At 41.4% G+C, this 19947-nt stretch overlaps 1 protein-coding gene across 1 annotated transcript; it reads left to right on the plus strand.

Moving 5' to 3' along the window:
• The first annotated feature begins 5574 nt into the window (after positions 1-5574).
• LOC127424985 (neuronal pentraxin-1-like) lies at positions 5575-18862 on the plus strand. The gene is made up of 6 exons (XM_051670556.1): positions 5575-6285; positions 7503-7719; positions 7819-8112; positions 8665-8915; positions 17414-17593; positions 17684-18862. The coding sequence occupies exons 1-6, from the start codon at positions 5575-5577 to the stop codon at positions 17891-17893; spliced, it is 1863 nt and encodes a 620-aa protein (XP_051526516.1). The 3' UTR covers positions 17894-18862.
• Positions 18863-19947: the final 1085 nt, after the last annotated feature.

A 19947-nucleotide genomic window follows, 5' to 3' on the forward strand; every position in this document is an offset into this window, starting at 1 on the left:
CTGTGCTACAAAATGACACTGTTTAGCCATTCTTGTTTACTCTTTGTCTTTCAAGAAAATCAAGTTATGTTAGTCTTCCTTTTATGTTCCTGCTATCTGATTGTCCTTCTGTCTGAGCACCTGACTCCCCCTTGTTGGTCCAGCTGGCATAGGTTATTTAAATAGCGTTAGAGCTGATGCCCATTATATCATGGGTGGTTGATTGCAAGCAAGTTTGGGTGACATAGGTCCTCTGAGTGGAATCTATTATAAGGATGTCATAACTAGGCTGAGTGGGTTAAGCAGGGACTTGATAGTCTAGGTTTAGCACCTTGGACAACACAAATAGTGTGAAGCGCATTGTAGATTTGAATTATGAAACATACTTAGGCCCAGCTATAGTGCTAAATGGTGGTAGGCACTACAGTTATGAGAAATGATGAGACCAGTCCCTTCCTTTCTTGGTTTATGGATGTGTCCTCCATCCTCTGATCTAAAAGTTTAAGTAGTTATTGATGGCATCGTTATTCTTTTAGCTTACTTTTGCTTAGTTTAGTTTATAGTCATTCTAGGCAAGAAAAGATCTGAAAGCTATGGCTTTTCTCTGAATATGTATTACTGTTGGATTGTAATTAAGTGTTGGATTTGGAACTAAAAAGTAAATTTTTTTTTTTTTTTTTTTTTTTTTTTTTTTAACCTAATGCCAGACATAAAATTTTATATAAATGTAGTATTGTAGTATTGTAGATGGTATCATATAATTTGGGTTTAGTCTATATTGTTATTAAACATGGTATTATTTCCCTCCAGTCAGACTGTTTGATTATTGTTATATATTTGCAAAATATTGTCAGATAATTGTTGGATGACAGTTTGTTAAATGGTGACAACTTCTAGAACCATTCTTTGCTCTCAGCTCTCAACCCATAAGAGGAATTAATGTGCTGATTTTAAAAACTTCTCTAGTTTAAGCATATAATTTTACCACATGTCATAGGATGGCCAAACATTATTCTGACTCTTATGAGGAGTTTAATTTCCTGTTCCAGAGGCAACATCCTCTAAACATATTTATGACCCAAAAGTTATAATAAACTAATATTTTTAACCAAATCTCCATGACAAGATGTTTAATGTCACAGTGAGGCAATTTGAGGTATGAAATCTCAATGTGGTGGAAAACTGAAATAAACCAACAATCCTTGTTTAACACAAATTAAAGATTGCAGAAAGGCCACTTGAAAAGAGGGCTGATAAGGGGGAGTCAGTAGGAGGGGGGTGATGAGTTAAAATTATCCTCCCTAAAGCAAATCCCTCTCAATCTGATCAGTGTGTTTGGAATAGACTACCTATCCACAAGTCCATGGCTTGAATGCAGGTGAGTGAATTTTGTTTTCTCCATAAAACTAATAGGCTACATGCTAATGGAGCTTATTGAAAATATAACTCTTTATTTTACAAAGTTTACTTCACTGTAACTCTTGACTGAGCTCAAGACTTGATAAATGTACCTGGTCTCAAATTCGAGGTATTTGTTGAAGCTACCTTCAAGAGAAGGGAAGTGATTGCTTCAGATTCATGTTTTATGGTTGTATTATAGTTTATGATGTCTAATTTTAGAATGGAAAAAATGTTTGTTTAGCATCACTGTGGAAATGCTGCTTGTTCCAAGCAATACTTTTGTTCATTTGCCTGAATAACAATGTGAATAAATAAAAATGTGAAGAGGCAATACAGCAATCAGTCAAAATAATGTAGTTTTTCTTCTTCTTACTATTTCTTGTTGTTTTCTTTCTTTTTTTTTTCTTTTTTATATTGCTAATATTTTATTATATATATATATATTTTTTTAATCTTAATGGGACCACTAATTTATTAGAATAACTCAACACTGCTGGCATAAGTAAGCATTTTTTCAATTTCTGACATGGTATACTATTGTTTAAAGTGGTAAACAATATTAGCCTACAAGCTTATTAAAGTTACTTTCAAAAATGGTACAGTTGAATAGCACATGCCTTTTGGGTTGTCAATAGTCTTTTGTTCATTCTATATACTCACTCTTACCACTGTGTTTATCAGTTATTGCATAGGTAAGGTTTAGTAGATATAACCCTTGTCATAACTAGAAGAGATGTTCACAGATTAAATTTCTGGTCAATAAAGGACACTGTAGCTTATGTGAACCACTTCTCATGAGAACTATGTTACCTCTCTCACTGTGACCCAACATATTAGGTGAAGAAATCTCAGTATGCTCTTAGATCACTCATTCATGCTAGTATCACAACCCTTTGGCAATGCCCTGCATGGATGTTTGTTTTAGGTTTTGGTCACACTTTACACTACAATGTTCATGTGACAGGGAATTAAACAAGCTTGAATTTTTCTCACTGACTGTATTGGACAGTATCATAATTCTGTTATAATTATCTGCTAAACTTACATTCAACTAAGCGTGTGTGTGGTACATATAATGTGTGGTACAACAGGCAATATTCTGCAAAAGCTTTGGAGTGATCTACAGTCTTAGTGTAAGCAGTTAGTTTTTAACCATTAGTCTACCCTCACACTGATAGGCCAAACTGCAGAACTGTTATTGCCACTGGAAAGTCAGATTGTGGAAAAACTTGATAGTTTTCAGGGCTGACTTGAATGGGAAGGATACTTGAGAAAATGCATATCAGGAAATCAGGATTACTGAGGGAACACAAACCTTTAGGTTGTTGAAGAAATTTACAATCCAGGAACTAATTCAATGATAAATATTTAACACAGATTATTATAAACACTAATACACCACAAATAGAACTACACCAAATTATTTTTGGAAACAAAACATTTTTAACATTTTAACCCTAACATGAGTTACTTAATCATTTAGCCTACAAAGTTCACCCATGACACAACAAAGAGTGTTGAGGAAGCTTGTGCTTTGTTCAGAGCAGGTAAGTGTGATGTTTATGTGGGGTTTGTTGAACTAAATTGAGCTTTTGATGTATTTTAATGAGCAATCCATGATTTTGGAGTTAAAATGCTAATCATGTGTTGGAGTTTGCTTCATCCATGACATCTGTTTGCGATATGATACAGCCAGATTTAAAAAGCTTAGCACAAGTCTACTTCTTTATCTAATTAGACTCTGAATTAGCATTATGTGGATGATCCAACAATTGATTTAAATATCAATACAATTAGTATATTGTTTAGATCAGGGCTGTCGCTGAACTCACAGGGGCTCGTGACAACATTTTTAATGACAAAACTTTTAATGGGCGGGGCCTGGGGCAAACCCCCTATACAGCCCCCCCTTGACGCAGGGCCTGGGCAACTGTAAAAGTTTATGTGTATAGTTTTTCAGTGCTAAAAACTTTATCCTATCCCATCTTAATTTGCAGAGTGAACTATAAGTCATTTAATAACACTGACTGTGTAGCACTATTAAAACATTGCTCTTTGTTCAAGCAGCCCAACCAACCAACATGTCAAAATTGGCTCAACCAATGGCGTGAGTTTGGGGTTGGAACCTGTTTGGGGTTGGACATATTTGTCCAACTAATGGAAGACAGGGGGAGTTTTTATTACAATACCATTTGGTGACACTATTGGCAAAGAAATTACACACTTAACCTTTAAATTTTGTGTAATATTTCTAAGTGACAAAACAATTTATTAACTTTTAATGAACTGTTTATTAGTAAGGAAAGAGCACTGATCAAAATGTTGTATGCCTTGCAAAGCACAAACACGAGTGTAGACTCTATTTATGTTGGCTGAATGTAAAATAAAGCTGACACACTAAGTGACATTTGAAGTCACCTTGATCTTTCACATTCTCACTCATTCTGTCTCAGTCACACAAGGACATGAGTTCAGTCAAATAATTTGTCTGTTGTGGCATGCTGTACAGCATGAGAAATACATTTGGGGCAGAACTGGCAAGCCTCTTAGGAGACTGCTGGTCACATGCAGGTAGAGTGCTTCTGAATTGGCTCATAAGTTCCAGACTGCAACTCAGTCCCACCAACACATGTGATCACGTCAATACTGCAGGAAGAGACTGCCCTAATCATGCCAAGCCAATCCACCATGGCCTTTAATCCTTTCTCAATCCTATTAGACAGTTAACCTTGGGGATGCAAAAAGCCCCTTCCTTGGCTGGAAAAAATGTGACGTGGTAGTCTCCCCAAACTTTTGCCAAATAAGTTTTATGTTCATGTAATGTAGGAACTTTTGATGTTAATGTGGGAACTCGATAATGGATTTAATTGCTTAAATGGGTTTATGATGGCTTTATTTGCTTGTGTATCCTTCATTTTGTGCATTCCCTTGGATGCCGACATGTTGGCGAAATCAGACTTGAGAATTTTCAAGTTGGAGGTCCGACTTCGAGAGGCGTTCCATTGCACTTTTCCATGTAGGAAGTTGGAAATTCCAACTTTCTGAGTTGAATGTAATGCAGCACAAGGTCTGGTTGAGATGCTAAAATAAACAGAGTAATGTTTTCATAGCCCTTAAGGAAAATTAAACTATTGGCTTACTTAAAGTTGTTTTTGCATATTAAGCTGGGATAGTAGAAAGTATTGTAGCATCAGGAAATACACATACATCCCCTTTAATGTTATAGCTATAGCATTTGGCTGTTTGTATTGGGAGACTACATGCTTCCAAACATTCCAATTTAGTTTATATCCTTCGTTTAAATCTTCAGTAGAATCTCTAAAACAATGCTAGGAAAAATTGTGGGGATGGTTAAGAGTGAATTATGGTCTCATTTACTTCTATTTGTTTATGGGTTAACATCCTATTGCCCCTGGCTGCTAGTGCCTCACTGATGTATTTTTCTAGCATTGGTTTGCTATCTTCCCTATGCATCCCTCATTAACTACCTCTGGCTGTGGGCTTTGTGGACTGCTTGGCTGCTTGCATTATTTTAAAAGCCATCCTTCATCGTTTGCATTAAATTGGAGAAACAGTAATCTTATTACAATTGCCAGGGGGGTTTCAGCTGTTCACGTCATTCACCTCAGTGGCACAGCTGGCACAACAGGACTCCATGTTGATGACTGATCGACCCAGTAATTGGAACAGAGATAAATAATCTAGCTGCTGCCATTTACAGAAAAGTTGCTCATCTGCTTCATTAGATTCATTGTAAAAAAAAAAAAAAAAAAAAAAAAGAGTTTTGGTGCAAAGTTTCATTAAATTCTCCCTTTGTCTAATATTTAGGTATGTGCCCTGGCCTCAGAGAATCCAGAAATTAAAGGATTACTCTTAACTGCCAAACATTGGAGATCTGGCGCGCCAAAGACCTCATGAAAGTAAAGAACGGTCAACCACTCCTACTCCTGCCCTGTTGAGAAGTACTGTTGAAATGTGCATTTGGACACTGAAAGACCTCAATGCTGCATTTGATGGATTTATAACTACTCAAAGAAACTGTTTGAGATAACCACCTGCATTCACCTGTGTGATTTAAACAGAATATACAATGAATTTTCTGGACATCCGCATTGGATTTCTGAATCTACTTACAGTTCTCCCATGACCTGTTTTCATGGTGCACATCACACCACTCTAAAAAGGAACTTGATGATGGTGAAAAACACAAATCATGCCATTATGTTGCTGCGTTTCCCAGAGCACATGTACTGGGGAGGGATTCTTCAAGGACTATATCCACCCCCTCTATCACTCTTTCCTCTTCTCCTCCTAATGTTGTTGCCTTTGGATGCAGTAAGTAGTGTACCAGGTTTGGAATATGACTGGGGCACACAACCTAAACTTGTTTGCATCCCTATCCCTGCAGATGCAGACCCTAGTTGTTTCACACCAGGTGGGGCTGCACATGGGCCTAACAGCAATGGGCATGGGAATGGACATCATGGGCCAGTTAGTGGGCTGCCAAATGGTCATAGTAGTAGTAGTGGTAGCCAACATGGCATATCCGATGAGGCCAAAGCCACCATCCTTCACCTGAGGGAGAGCCTCGTGCGACAGAAGGAAACAATCCTCGATCAGCGAGAGACCATTCGTGAACTGACAGCAAAACTGACCCTCTGCGAGGGCTTTGGGAGAGGGGCAGGAGGGCACCATGATGACCATCATGGCCCTTCACACCACAACTCTCATCATTCCTCACACCACTATGACAACCATCATGCTGATCCACACTTCCCTTTAAACGGGCATCGCAATGATCATCACAGAGGCAAATCTCCATATATGGGCAAACATGGGAGCTTTTCCCCAGAACAAACAGGAAAGACCTTGCAAGCTTTGAAGGAGAGGCTGGAAAATCTTCAGGTGGGGATGAGTTTACAATCTTTAAATGGATAGTGAATTCCTGTTTAATCATTATTGCACACAGACCCCATGATTATTGGGTTTAAGAAGCAGTAAATGCAAATACAATTCTACACAACTGTTTAAATATTGTTGTTAAGGGGTCCTGCATAAGCACATGTCTATTCAGGATAACTGCTCATCATGATGTAAACTCTGGCTCTGTAACACACACACTGGTGGCTTCCTGTGCCAACAACAGATCATTGAATACCTTCCATTCAGGCAGTCCAGCCGGGATTTGCTTATTTAATTAGCCAGATCCCTACCCTTGAGACAGCATGTAGGATGACAAACAAACTATTTGAAATGTATCACAAGAAACAGAGTTATCACAGCGCAGTTAGTTTCTTCAAGCAGCATTTGAAGGTCACCATTTCACACTTTCACTGAATATAGTATCCAATAATAGTCATGAAATGCAACTAGTCTCTTACTTTTTTCATTAGTCTATATTACATGAATGAACTGCTGCTAAAGGGTTTTAGGGTTTGAAGTTTGGTGCTGTATCACAATCTGTGTTCAATCAGTTTCATACAAAACTCTCTGCTTTAGAACTCAGACAGTCATTCTTTATGTTTTCCAAAGTGATTGAGTTATCAGCCTCAGCCATTATTAGAGTCGTTTTTGTTTTTGAGAAGTGCACATACAGCATGCTGGTGACAGCACACTGCAATGTGCTTGTTGTTGCCACCACCAATTTGGCCAATCTGCCTTGATGAGCCATTAAGCACAGAATGCTATGGCACTGAGTAAAGCTGGATTTGCTGCAACTAAACAGAGGAAGGAGGCTGACAGTGAAGGAGGGGCTGCTTCATAATGTTGTAATGCTTATCTGCATATTAATATACTGAATGGTAAATATACAGTAAAGCATAATACAAAACACAACATTCAAAAAGTTTGTTCTTTTTTAAGCTGGTCTCTTTTGGTGTTTTGTTGCATTTTTAGCCATAATGTTAGCTAAAGTTTTATAGCTATGCAATAATGATAATTCCATTTTCATAAAAAGCTTAAGCAGATATTTGCATGAGTGTATGAGTCAGTTCTGGGCAGTCTCCTATTTTCAAGACCATGTAAACACTGTACTGGTTATGATTAACCACTGCATTATTAAAATGTGTTACCAATACTGAATACTGTTTTTTTCCCCTTTATCCCTCTCCATTTATCTACAGACAAGAAATTCTTCCAGTTCCTATTCAAGTTCATTGAGAGACCTCCTACAACGTAAAATCAACGCACTGGAAGAACAGCTCCATCATCACTATGACAGTCATCACAACTATGGTCACCATGACAATCATCATGGATATGATCATCATGATGATCACGATCACCATGACCACGATGACCACCATAATAATCACCACAATAACCCCTATGATGACCATCATGATAACCACTCCAACCACCAAGCAAACCACCACGATGACCATCATTCCAACCACCATTATAATCACCATTATAGTTATCACTATGACCGTCACAATGACCACTATGACAATCACCATGACAATCATCATAATGGCCATGATGACCATCATGACACCCACCATAACAACCACCCTGATGATGACCATGATGATGGTAATCATGACAGTGGTCATCATGTGGATGTGCATCAAAGCAATGGTCAGCACGATGATCGACACCATGGCAGTGATGATAATGGACACCATCCACAAATCCCGTACAAGCCAAATTGGTCAAGACCTCCTGCCCGTGGAACCCACAATAAATTAGATACAGTACTCAGTAATCTTCACCACAAGACTCCTGAAGCAGGTAATATGTTCTAAAATGTAAAAATGCTACAAAATCAGAACAGTAGATTCTTTGCATTAGTGTGCCTTCACACTAGAGAAAGCTCTGACAGAGTGTTTAGTGGATAGGAATGCATAAGCTCTGTTTTAAGGGTGTGGAAAGAGGAGTCTGTGTTCAAAATCAAGTGGGAAAACAGTTAATTAGATTTCCGAAAGCACAACTGGATTCCGCCCTGAACTTCAACGGATGCCTATTGTTATCAACTATTGGTGGCATGGATGGAGCTTTACTTTTGCAAACCCATGCATTTTCCCCCTACATCTTTCCAACACACCATCCTCACTGAAATCAATAGACTTGCAGTATCCTCTTGCATAAACTCCAGTGTGTAGGTGCCCCTTAAGAATATGAAGTGTAATGAGTATTATTTGTGATAGATTTACATCAGTACCTAAATTAACATCTGAACTCATTCCTCAAGCTGCTTATTAACTAATTAGCTAATTTAACCCAACCCAGCTTTCATATAAAATGAGATCTCATTTCACAATCCCTTGTCTTCACTTCTAACAGGACCAAACAAGAAGCCCAAGAATCCTGATGCTTTTCAGATTGGGTTTCCAATGCGCACCAACTATATGTATGGCCGGATCAAGCGCACCCTTCTGAATGAGATCTTCGCCTTAACAGTTTGTCTTTGGTTAAAAGGGGGCTCAGGTCCTGGGATCGGAACACCATTCTCATACTCTGTCCCGGGTCAAGCCAATGAACTTGTCCTGATTGAGTGGGGCAACAATCCTGTGGAACTACTAGTGAATGACAAGGTAAAGAAATCACCTAATTATAAAACAGGGTTAGCGATGTTGTATTGCATATCTCACAAAAGTCTAATGTCCTAGATCATTAAACTAAGGCAACCTTAAAAACAACTTCTCAACATTTGATGCAACCAAACATGTCAGAACTTTGGACAAAATAATAGTGATAAAATGCATTTCTAAGTTGAGGGCTCACAATAAGAGCCCTTATCCTGTAATAAGGAAATGGGGCTGCCAGACTTTCCCTGAAGATGCCCTTGTCCTGCCCTTGCAACAATCTGCAAAGCACTCTCTTCCTCTTGGCTTCCAAACCATTTGCATCATCCAGCCTAATTAGTTAATGGCTTATCCAAGGTTGACGTGTAAATACATTACTGTTTTTTTTAACTGAAACAAGTTTTTATTTTTGTTTAAGCACTTACATAAATGCTTTACTATAAATGTTTGTTACTTGTAACTGCTGAGTTGACAAAATTGTGCTTTAAGGAACGGCCTGCTTTTCTATGTGATTTTCGACCTTCTTCAAATGCACTTGAAGTTCAGTCTTTGAAAACTGATTTTTTTCTTAAATGGATAATGTTCTTGATTAATTAGCAACAGGTCCACAACAATAAATCAATCACCCTCATCAACTTTTTATTTAAATGATTTTTAATCCAAAACTTTTTTTATAATTTCCTTTCACACTGTGTTGCTCCATCAATATATATATATAAACTATTTAGGCCTATTGTCACAGTCTGTCTACCTCGTGTTTCCTAGGACTCTTATTCTGAAGTGTTTACCTGGACTACGTTTCCCAGAATGCTCTGCCCTCATCACTGCCATCTGTTCCCGATCATTCTCACCTGTTTTCCATTCCATCATTAGCTCTTGTTTGTATAAATACCCTCTAGTTTTTGCATTCCTTTGTCAGTTTTTAGATTGTTATGTTGTCACTCAGCACAGTTCCACTCCAGCGTATTTCCTTGATTGTTCCCTGTATGGCATTTGTTCTACTTCCATTAAAACCTTGAAAGTACTCCTGTGTCTCCGCTCCTCCATTCCACAACCAGCCTGACAGAAGAACTGACCAAACAAGATGGATCTACTGGCGGTCGGAATTCTCCTCCTGAAGCAAGGGGACCATCCAGTTGAGGATCACGTCCATGACTTTCTCCAACTGGTGCATTTAGTGCATTATGGAGACCACTCTCTGGTGGTTTTCTTCAGAGCTGCTCTGAATAGTGCACTAAAAGAACTGATGCCTCCGGCGGATCCTCACTGGACACTGGCCGACTACGTGGAGGTGGCTATGGTACTATGTGGCTCACCCTTCACTGTGGGAAAGGAGGATGGGGACGAGTGCTCCAAGCCTCCCACGGCTCCTTGCTCCAAGCCTCTGATGGCCCCTGTCTCCAAGCCCGTGATGGCCCCTGTCTCCAGGGTAACTCCTCCAAGCTCCGGTGGTCGATTCCCCACCGCAGTCAGCGGTAGCGACCATGGAGCTGGCACTTCTCCCGTGAATTATGGCGGGAACCCCGGGCCACAACCAGTGCCCATGCCTGCCATGTCAACGAGCCAGTGCCCATACCTGCCAAGGTCAACAAGCCAGTGCCTATGCCTGTAGCCTTGACCGTCCCAGAGCCACTGCCTGTGGCCTCGACCATTCCTGTAACAGCGCTCCCAGCTGTCCAGAAAAGAAGGAAAAGGACACCATCTCCCCAGTTGCTGCCAGGGCTCATGACCACGAAGGTCATTCCCCAGTCGCTGCCAGGGCTCACAACCATGGGAGTCAGTTCCCAGCCTTCCACGGCCCTTAGTCTCGAGCCTCTCACAGCTTCACCTTCCATGGCCCCGCCCCTCAAGCCTCTCACGGCTCCGCCCTCCCTGGCTCTGCCTCCCATGGCTCTGCCCCTCGAGCCTTCCATGGATCTGCCTCCCATGGCTCTGCCCCTCGAGCCTTCCATGGCTCCGCCTTTCCTGGCTCAGCCTCCCATGGCTCCTCCCGTCGAACCTCTCCAGGCTCCGCATGCCTTCGTCAAGCCCCCTTGGCTCCGCCTCCTGAATCTCCCATGACTCCACCATCAACTCCAGAAACTCCAACTCCTATGATTCAGCCTGTTTCACCACAGTCCCCACCTCCTGACTTTCCAACCCCTGCTCCAGTTGCTTCAATTCCAGATGGCTCCTCCTCTGAGGTCTCCACCTCCTGTGACCGGATTGCCTCCCGGGTCACCTGATCCTGTCCCTGCCCTGTGGCCGCCCCCTGGGCCTCCTGTCCCGGTCCTTGCCCTGTGGCCACCTCCTGATCCTGTCCCTGCTCTGTGGCCACCTCCCAGACCCCATGACCCAATCCTTAACCTGGGGTCTCCTCCCTGGCCACCTGGTCGTCTTCCGGGTTCCCTTCCTCACTTGTATCTTCCTGCCCTCCTCAGCCATCTTTGGGGCACCAGGAGTCACCCCTTGGGGGGGGGGGGGGGGGGGGGGAGTTATGTTACAGTCTGTCTCCCTCATGTTTCCTAGGACTCCAGCAGTGCATACAGTCAAGCACGACAAGTCAGTGGTTCACCTCAAGCAGGTCAAGTTGAGTCCTGCTAATAGTCAAGTTAGTACAAAACAGAAACAGAGAGGTTATATTTCCAATTTATATTTCACCCAGGAATTATACATTTTCTCATTTATACAAACATATCTGAGAACTATATTAATATTGGAAAATAGTTTAAGTATATCTTTTTTGCAAAATTGCAACAAAAGTTCAGTCTACTATCTAGTAATATGTGATCCTAAAATGTGTGTTTTTGTATAGAAGATAAGGTTTGACAAGATTTTGTCACTATGATGGACTGAGGAGTAAAATTTCCGTCATGGTCTATTTTTATCAATCACATTTTGTATTATTTTATTTACCTGATAATTGTAGGGCTACATTCAGCATCGTAACATCTGTTATAACTGGGGGGGGGGGGTGTTCTTATACAGTACATTACACAAGATTGTTGCCGGCTGCATATTGTAAATTGATGCTCTAGTAGACACTTCGGCAGTGAACTGAAGGAACGTGCAAGCGGTGATCTCCCATGGATAGTGCAAACTGCTTTTCATCTAGGACTAGGTGAACAAAGTCAGGTTTATTGTCATTTATACACATTGCAAAGCAATGAACAAAATGAAATGATGTTCCCTCAAGAAACTACAGTGCAACATTTAACATACATCCAAGCAGACACTTGCTGAGCACTTTATTAGGAACACTCAAATAAATACTTGGTAGGGCCTCCCTTTGCTCTCAAAATTGCCTCAGTTCTTCATTGCAGTGATTCCACAAGATGTTGGAAACATTCTTTTGAGATTCTGGTCGACGTGATTGCAACACGCAATTTCTGCAGATTTGTCAGCCGCACATTCATGCTGCAAATCTCCTGTTCTACCACATCCCAAAGGTGTTCTATTGGATTCAGATCCAGTGACTGGGAAGGCCACTGAATAACAGTGAACTCATTGTCATGTTCATGAAACCAGTTTGAGACGACTTTTGCTTTGTGACATGGTGCATTATCATGCTGGAAGTAGCCATTAGAAGATGGGTAAATTCAAATCAAATCAAATCACTTTTATTGTCACACAACCATATACACAAGTGCAATAGTATGTGAAATGCTTGGGTGCAGTTCTGAGCAACATAGCAGTCGTGACAATGATGAGACATATACCAATCTACAATAAACATCAAATTTACACAACACAATTTAAAATCTAATATACACATAATTACACAAAACACAATATAGAAATAATAACATACAAAGTACATTATACAATACACACAATATATAATACACATTATACAATAAAAAAATAGTATATATAGTATATATAAAATGTACAGTAGGTTGTATTGTACTGTATTGACATTTAGGCTGTCGGATGATAGTCAGTTGCCAGTGTGTTGTTAAGAGAATATATTTTATGACAGTCCAGTGTGAGATAATAAGATTAATAAAGTGCAATGCTGATGTATATTGATATTGAGAGACCAAGAGTCTGATTGCTTGGGGGAAGAAGCTGTCATGAAGTCGGCTGGTGCGGGTGCTGATGCTGCGATACCACCTGCCTGATGGTAGCAATAAGAGCATCCCATGGCTCGGGTTGCTGGAGTTTCTGATGATCCTCCGAGCTTTTTCACACACCGCCTGGTGTATATGTCCTGGAGGGAGGGAAGCTCACCTTCGATGATGTGTCTGGCAGTTCGCACCACATTTTGCAGGGCTTTGCGGTTGTGGGCAGTGCTATTGCCGTACCAGGCGGAGATGCAGCCAGTCAGGATGCTCTCTACAGTGCTGGTGTAGAACCGTGTGAGGATGTGGCGGTTCATTCCAAACTTCCTCAGCCATCTCAGGAAGAAGAGGCGCTGATGAGCCTTCTTCACAATGGCCTCAGTGTGGACGAACCATGAGATCCTCTGTGATGTGGACACCCAGAAACTTGAAGCTACTGACTTTCTCCACTGGTGCTCCATTGATGGTGATGGGGCTGTGTTCTCTTTCTCTTCTCCTGAAGTCCACCACAAGCTCCTTTGTCTTACTGATGTTGAAGGAGAGGTTGTGCTCCTGACACCAGTGTGTCAGAGTGTGCACCTCCTCTCTGTAGGCTGTTTCATTATTATCAGTGATCAGACCTACCACCGTCGTATCATCAGGAAACTTAATGATGGCATTGGAGCACAGTCATGTGTGTACAGGGAATACAGGAGTGGGCTAAGAACACAGCCCTGCGGGGCTCCAGTGTTGAGGGTCAGTGATGAGGAGATGTTACTGTCCATTCTAACCACCTGGTGTCTGCTTGACTGGAAGTCCAGGATCCAGCTGCACAGCGAGCTGTTTAAGCCCAGAGCCCGGAGTTTCTCATCAAGCTTGGAGGGCACTATGGTGTTGAATGCTGAGCTGTAGTCTAAAAACAGCATTCTCACATAAGTGTTTCTTTTTTCCAGGTGGGAGAGAGCAGTATGTAGTGTAGACGCAATGGCATCATCAGTGGAGTGGTTGTTGCGGTAAGCAAACTGCAATGGTTCCAGTGAGGTAGGCAGCACAGAGCAGATGTAATCTCTGATTAGTCTCTCAAAGCATTTGCTGATGATGGGGGTCAGAGCAACAGGACACCAGTCATTTAAGCAAGTGATTTTGGATTGCTTTGGTACAGGCACAGTGGTGGATGTTTTGAAGCATGTGGGGAGCACAGACAAGGAGAGGGAAAGGTTAAAAATGTCCGTAAAAACACCAGCCAGTCGGTTCACGCACGCTCTGATGACGCAGCCCGGAATGCCATCTGGACCCGTGGCTTTACAGATATTCACCCATCGGAAGGATCAGGTTACATCCGCTACAGAGACGGAGAGTGAACTAACCTCTGTAGCTTCGGCCGTGAGAGCTCTCTCCGTGAGGGCGGTGTTATTTCCCTCGAAACGAGCATAAAAAGTATTTAACTCATCCAGGAGAGAGGCAGCGGTGTTCATGGCAGAGTTTTTATTCCCTTTGTAGTCTGTGATGATATTAATTCCCTGCCACATGCTTCTAGAGTCGATGATGTTGAACTGTCCTTCAATCTTGCCCCTGTACTGGCATTTTGCTGCTCTGATAGTTTTGCGGAGGGCATAACTGGCTTGTTTGTGCTCCTCCGCTTTCCCGGAATTAAAAGCGGAGGTCTGCGTATTAAGCGCCGCACGAACATCACTATTAATCCAAGGTTTCTGGTTGGGGTAGATCCGTATTGTTTTGGTCGGAACAACGTCCTCTACGCACTTTCTGATGAAACACATTATGCTATCAGCGTAAACCTTGATGTCATCCTCCGAGGCAGACCGGAACATCTCCCAGTCCGCGTGATCAAAACAGTCTTGTAGCGTAGAATCTGATTGGTCCTACCAGCACTGGAACATTCTGAGGGTGGGTGCTTCCTGTTTCAGTTTCTGCCTGTAAGCGGGCAGAAGGAGAATGGAGGAGTGGTCTGATTTGCCAAATGGTGGGCGGGGGAGGGATTTGTAGCCATCCCGGAAGGGATAGTAGCCATGGTCCAAAACCTGGTCCCCTTGTGTGTTAAAACTGATGTGTTGGTGGTATTTTGGTGCAACTGATTTAAAATTGGCTTTGTTAAAGTCCCCGGTCACAATGAACATGGCCTCGGGGTGTGCGCTTTCCTGCTTGCTTATAATCCCGTACAGTTCCTTGAGTGCCCGGTCTGTGTCTGCTTGTGGGGGGATGTACACAGCTGTGATAATGACCGCTGTGAATTCCCTCGGTAGCCAGAATGGTTGACACAGATGCATGTGAAATTGTTGATCATAAAACATACACCGCCACCTCTGCTTTTACCTGAGAGGTCTTCCGCTCTGACCGCTCAGTGCACAGAGAACACTGCGGGTTCGATGGCTGAGTCTGGAATCTCCACAGACATCCAAGTTTCTGTAAGGCAGATAATGCAGCAGTCCCTCGTCTCTCGTTGGAAAGAAATCCGTGCTTTCAGCTCGTAGAGCTTGTTGTCCAGAGATTGAACATTTGCCAGTAGAATACTGGGTAGCGGGGGTCGATTTGCGTGACGTCTTAGTCTGATGAGAACGCTGGCTCTGTTTCCCCTTTTCCTTCTGCATTTTCGCGGCTGTGCAGCCTAGACAAAGGGCTCCGCTGGTGTGTTTGAAAACAGCGAGTCGGCATTGAGGAATTTAAAGTCTGGTTTACGGTGTGTAATTGCAGAACCAATGTCCAAAAGTGTTTGTCTGTCGTAGACAATAAGGGAGACAACATCCAAGACAAAAAACATAAGAATCGTAAACAAAACAAACAAAAAGCTACAATGTTGTTTCGGAGCTCGCAATGCAGCAGCCATATTTGGCGCCATCTTGAGTCCAAAATCATTTGGCCATGAAGGGATGCACATGCTCAGCAACAATTCTCAAATAGGCTGTGGCATTCAAGCGATGATTGATTGGCATTACTGGGCCCAAAGTGTGCCAAGAAAATATTCCCAACACCATTACACAACCGCCACCAGCATGGACTGTAGACACAAAGTATGTTGGGTCCATGGCTTCATGCTGTTGGCACCAAATTTTGACCCTACCATCTGTGTGCCTCCACAGAAATCGAGATTCATCAGACCAGGCTACATTTTTCCAGTCTTCAACTGTCCAGTTTTGGTGAGTCTGTGCCCACTGCAGCCTCAGCTTTTTGTTCTTGGCTGACAGAAGTGGTACCCGATGTGGTCTTCTGCTGTTGTAGCCCATCTGCCTCAAGGTTTGACGTGTTGTTCTGAATATTAACTGAAGCTCCTGACCCGTATATGCATGATTTATGCATGCCACATGACAGATGTTCTTAATGAAGTGTGTATGACACAAACTATCTGCATGACAAAACAGATTACAACAGCTGCAACAGTAAATTATAAACAATAAATTTGACTCAGTTATACAGCATTAACATGACAGTGGATATATATTTTTTGACTCCCCAAAGCATGAGTTTAGTGAAACCAAGGAGTTCTAGATTGGAGGAGGTACATTTTATCTGTCAATCAACTGCTGCGATAAAGCAAGAGTTTTAAACTTACATGCTGCTTTTAAAGGAAATAACCGTCTGATCGGAAAATTTGAAAAAGCACATACATGCACAAGAACTTGATGGAACTTCTTCAGTGTGTCTGATATGAACACAGTGACACAGATGAGAAGCATGCACACCTCAGGTGGTTTTCATACTGGGCACTTTGCTGCTGTCCGAATCAGAGTGTAATTGTTCCCAGTGCCCTGCTTCACTAAAATAACTGAAAATTCTGCTTGAAATGTTGCATTTTTGCAAAATTCAAGTACAATAGTTAGGAGAACTGGCATACCATTTTGTGTGTGTGTGTGTGTGTGTGTGTGTGTGTGTGTGTGTGTGTGTGTGTTCCATGGTTATACTTTTTTGTATCAATTCATCATTGTTGCAATAATATTTTTTTTTATATTTTTTTATTACTAGTCATAACAGCACATAACATGAATTGTCATTGCCAAATCATCCACTTCAAGTCCAAGTCGAGTCTTGAGTCAGTGGTACTCAAGTCAAAGTCAAGTAATTTTTTTGCATTTAATCAAGCAAGTCCCATGTAATTCAATTATCCACCTCTGAACCAACGTGCTTCGAACAACGGATGTACTGATTTGCAACAGTTACTACGGTTTTGAAAAAAGCCATGACTTGGTAGTTGGTTTCTCTAACGATGCATCGTCCTATGGTGGTTAAGCAGTGAGCTATGTCACTGTATGGGAAATGCAGCCTTGGTCTGGATGCCCAAACTACTAGAGCAATGTTCTGACAGCACCAAAGAGACACAATGATTACACTTTTAGGAAAATCAACCTACAAATGTCTTTCTGAAGTTATCTCTGCATATTATGGTGGAAAAGGAGAAAATCAAAACAATACTGTAGCTATGTTGTTGAAAGACATACAACTATGTTTATATTGTTCATCTATGCCCTCTTCCAGGCCGTCACTCTTCCTGTTTCTCTGACAGACAGTAAGTGGCACCACCTCTGTGTGACATGGTCCACACGTGATGGCATGTGGGAAGCTTATCAGGATGGTGTGAAAAGGGGCTCTGGGGAGAATCTGTCCTCTTGGCATCCAATTAAACCAGGAGGAGTCTTTATCCTCGGACAAGAGCAGGTAAGTCTAACACAATCAAACATAAGTGTATCAAATCTGTAAAACACTTGCCATCACACTTACTTGTGACCCTATTTTACCTAATGCCAGGACACTCTGGGTGGCCGTTTTGATGCCACACAATCTTTTGTGGGCGAGATGTCGGATCTACAATTCTGGTCACGTGTGCTGACCTCTACTGAGATCTACAACCAAGCTTCCTGCTCCAGCCATCTCACTGGGGATGTCATCACTTGGAGCGAGCCCATGATCGAACTCCATGGAGGAGTCACAAAATATTCATTTGACCCTTGTCATTAAGGATCTAATGACCAGCCATCCCAAAAAGAGCCAGATGTTGAGTTTATAGGCCACCAAGTATATATCTTCCTACCGTTGCTTTACTTGCAGCTTGAAACGTGGACAAATACTGTATGAGTCCAGTTGGCAAGACGTTGAATGCAAAGCCGAATACAAGGACTCCAACAGCAGCTGCTACTGCAGAGATTCCCATGGCAGGCTGAAAGGATTCACTATATTCCAAAAAGTTCCATATAAGCATTTGTTCACTTTCAAGTGGAGTGTAAGAACTGTATAGTGAAAGAACTTCAGTACACAGTGCACATGCAAAGACACTCCACACAAAAAGAAAAAATAAATAACAACATTACAATTTGTATGCACTGTGAAAATATACTAGACTGAAGTCCATAAGAAGGAACCAAGTGGAATATTTTTATATCTGTAAAATTCAAGTTAAATTGAAGAAATATAAACTTTTTTCCATTTCTTTGGCTAGACCCATTTGAATTGGCTCTAGGGAGTATGGAGGCAACAGTGAGTTTTAAAGGCCTACTTTAAGCCTTTGTATTACATTTAATTTATGCTGCATTTATTTTTATTTTTTTTAAAGCCTGGGCCCGTATTCACAAAAAATCTTAAGGCTAAAAGTAGCAAATGCAAAAATTTAGGAGCAACTCGTTTCGCTCCTAATTTTAGGACTCGTAAAATTTTCATCTAAGAGTAATTCATGACTTCCAACTTCTTAAGAGTGACACAAACGATCGAAGCATGGCTGCTGTCGTCAATTCACATTAAAAACAATATATTAGAATAATATAATGACACTGACTGTTTAAAAAGGTATCTCCTGAATCACAACTGAGTCAATGTATTTTAATGATATAATATTATACATATTATAATGTTGACATTGACCATTAAAAAAGGTATCCCCTGAATCTCGAGGGTGTTTTCATTATTGTAAACTCAGTTGGAGATGCAGTTACTTCTCCCACAAATCGAAGCAACCCAGTTACACCAGAGATAAAGGTTTTGACAACTCTGCGCTCACTGGACACATCTTTTTTTTATTTTTTTTGCGTGGATTTTCTCCCCTTTTCTCCCTAATTTGGCATGGCCATTTCCTAATGTGCTCTAAGTCCTCGTGGTGGCGTAGTGACTTCATTGCAGAACCAATGTCCAAAAGTGTTTGTCTATTGTATGCAATAAGGCAGACAACATCCAAGACAAAAAACATAAGAACTGTAAACAAAACAAACTAAAAACTGCAATGTTATGTCGGAGCTCGCAATGCAGCAGCCATACTCGTCACCATCTTGAGTCCAATATGCCCTCTCCACAGGGGCGTAGTTTCCAGGGGGGATGGGATTAACCCCCCAGTAATCAAAAAGTTTAGAACCCCCCCCCCCCCAATATTTTTAGCATGATCAAAGGAAACATGTAGATGCTTCACACTCCAACCCCCCGATATTCAAGCCAAATCTATGCCGTTGCCTCTCCAGACCGCATATCAGAATCAGAATCAGCTTTATTGCCAAGTATGCTTACACATACAAGGAATTTGTCTTGGTGACAGGAGCTGCCAGTGTACAACAATACAAAAACAATACAAAAACAGCAGCAAGACATAGATAATAATAAAAAATAAAAAATAGTTATACACATACGTACATACACACACAGACACACACATACATACATACATACACACATACACATACGTAGTGCAATCTAATACAAATCTGTTATCTGTTATGTACAGTGCAAATACAAATCTGTTATGTACAGTGCATATGTTTTTGTTTTTTTGTTTTTCTTTTTTTTTTTTGCTTGTTTTTTTGTTTTTGTGTTTTTCCCAGAGGAATGAAATGGCAGAAGAGGTTGGATGTGTTGGATAAATATAAAAAAAGACTAAACTGTGTATTGCACATAGTTATTGCTCAATGGGGCAATTTAACTGTTCATGAGATGGATAGCCTGAGGGAAAAAACTGTTCCTGTGCCTGACGGTTCTGGTGCTCAGAGCACTGAAGCATCGGCCAGAAGGCAACAGTTCAAAAAGGTACTGGGCAG

The sequence above is a fragment of the Myxocyprinus asiaticus genome, chromosome 34 (genome assembly GCF_019703515.2).
Source record: "Myxocyprinus asiaticus isolate MX2 ecotype Aquarium Trade chromosome 34, UBuf_Myxa_2, whole genome shotgun sequence".
NCBI classification, from domain to species: domain Eukaryota; kingdom Metazoa; phylum Chordata; class Actinopteri; order Cypriniformes; family Catostomidae; genus Myxocyprinus; species Myxocyprinus asiaticus.

Excerpts from the sequence above, each read along its gene's own strand:
- LOC127424985 (XM_051670556.1), top strand. The coding sequence starts at position 5,575 with ATGGTGAAAAACACAAATCATGCCATTATGTTGCTGCGTTTCCCAGAG. Across the intron at positions 8,916-17,413 it reads AACTACTAGTGAATGACAAG|GCCGTCACTCTTCCTGTTTC; the intron begins GTAAAGAAATCA and ends GCCCTCTTCCAG. Across the intron at positions 17,594-17,683 it reads TTATCCTCGGACAAGAGCAG|GACACTCTGGGTGGCCGTTT; the intron begins GTAAGTCTAACA and ends ACCTAATGCCAG.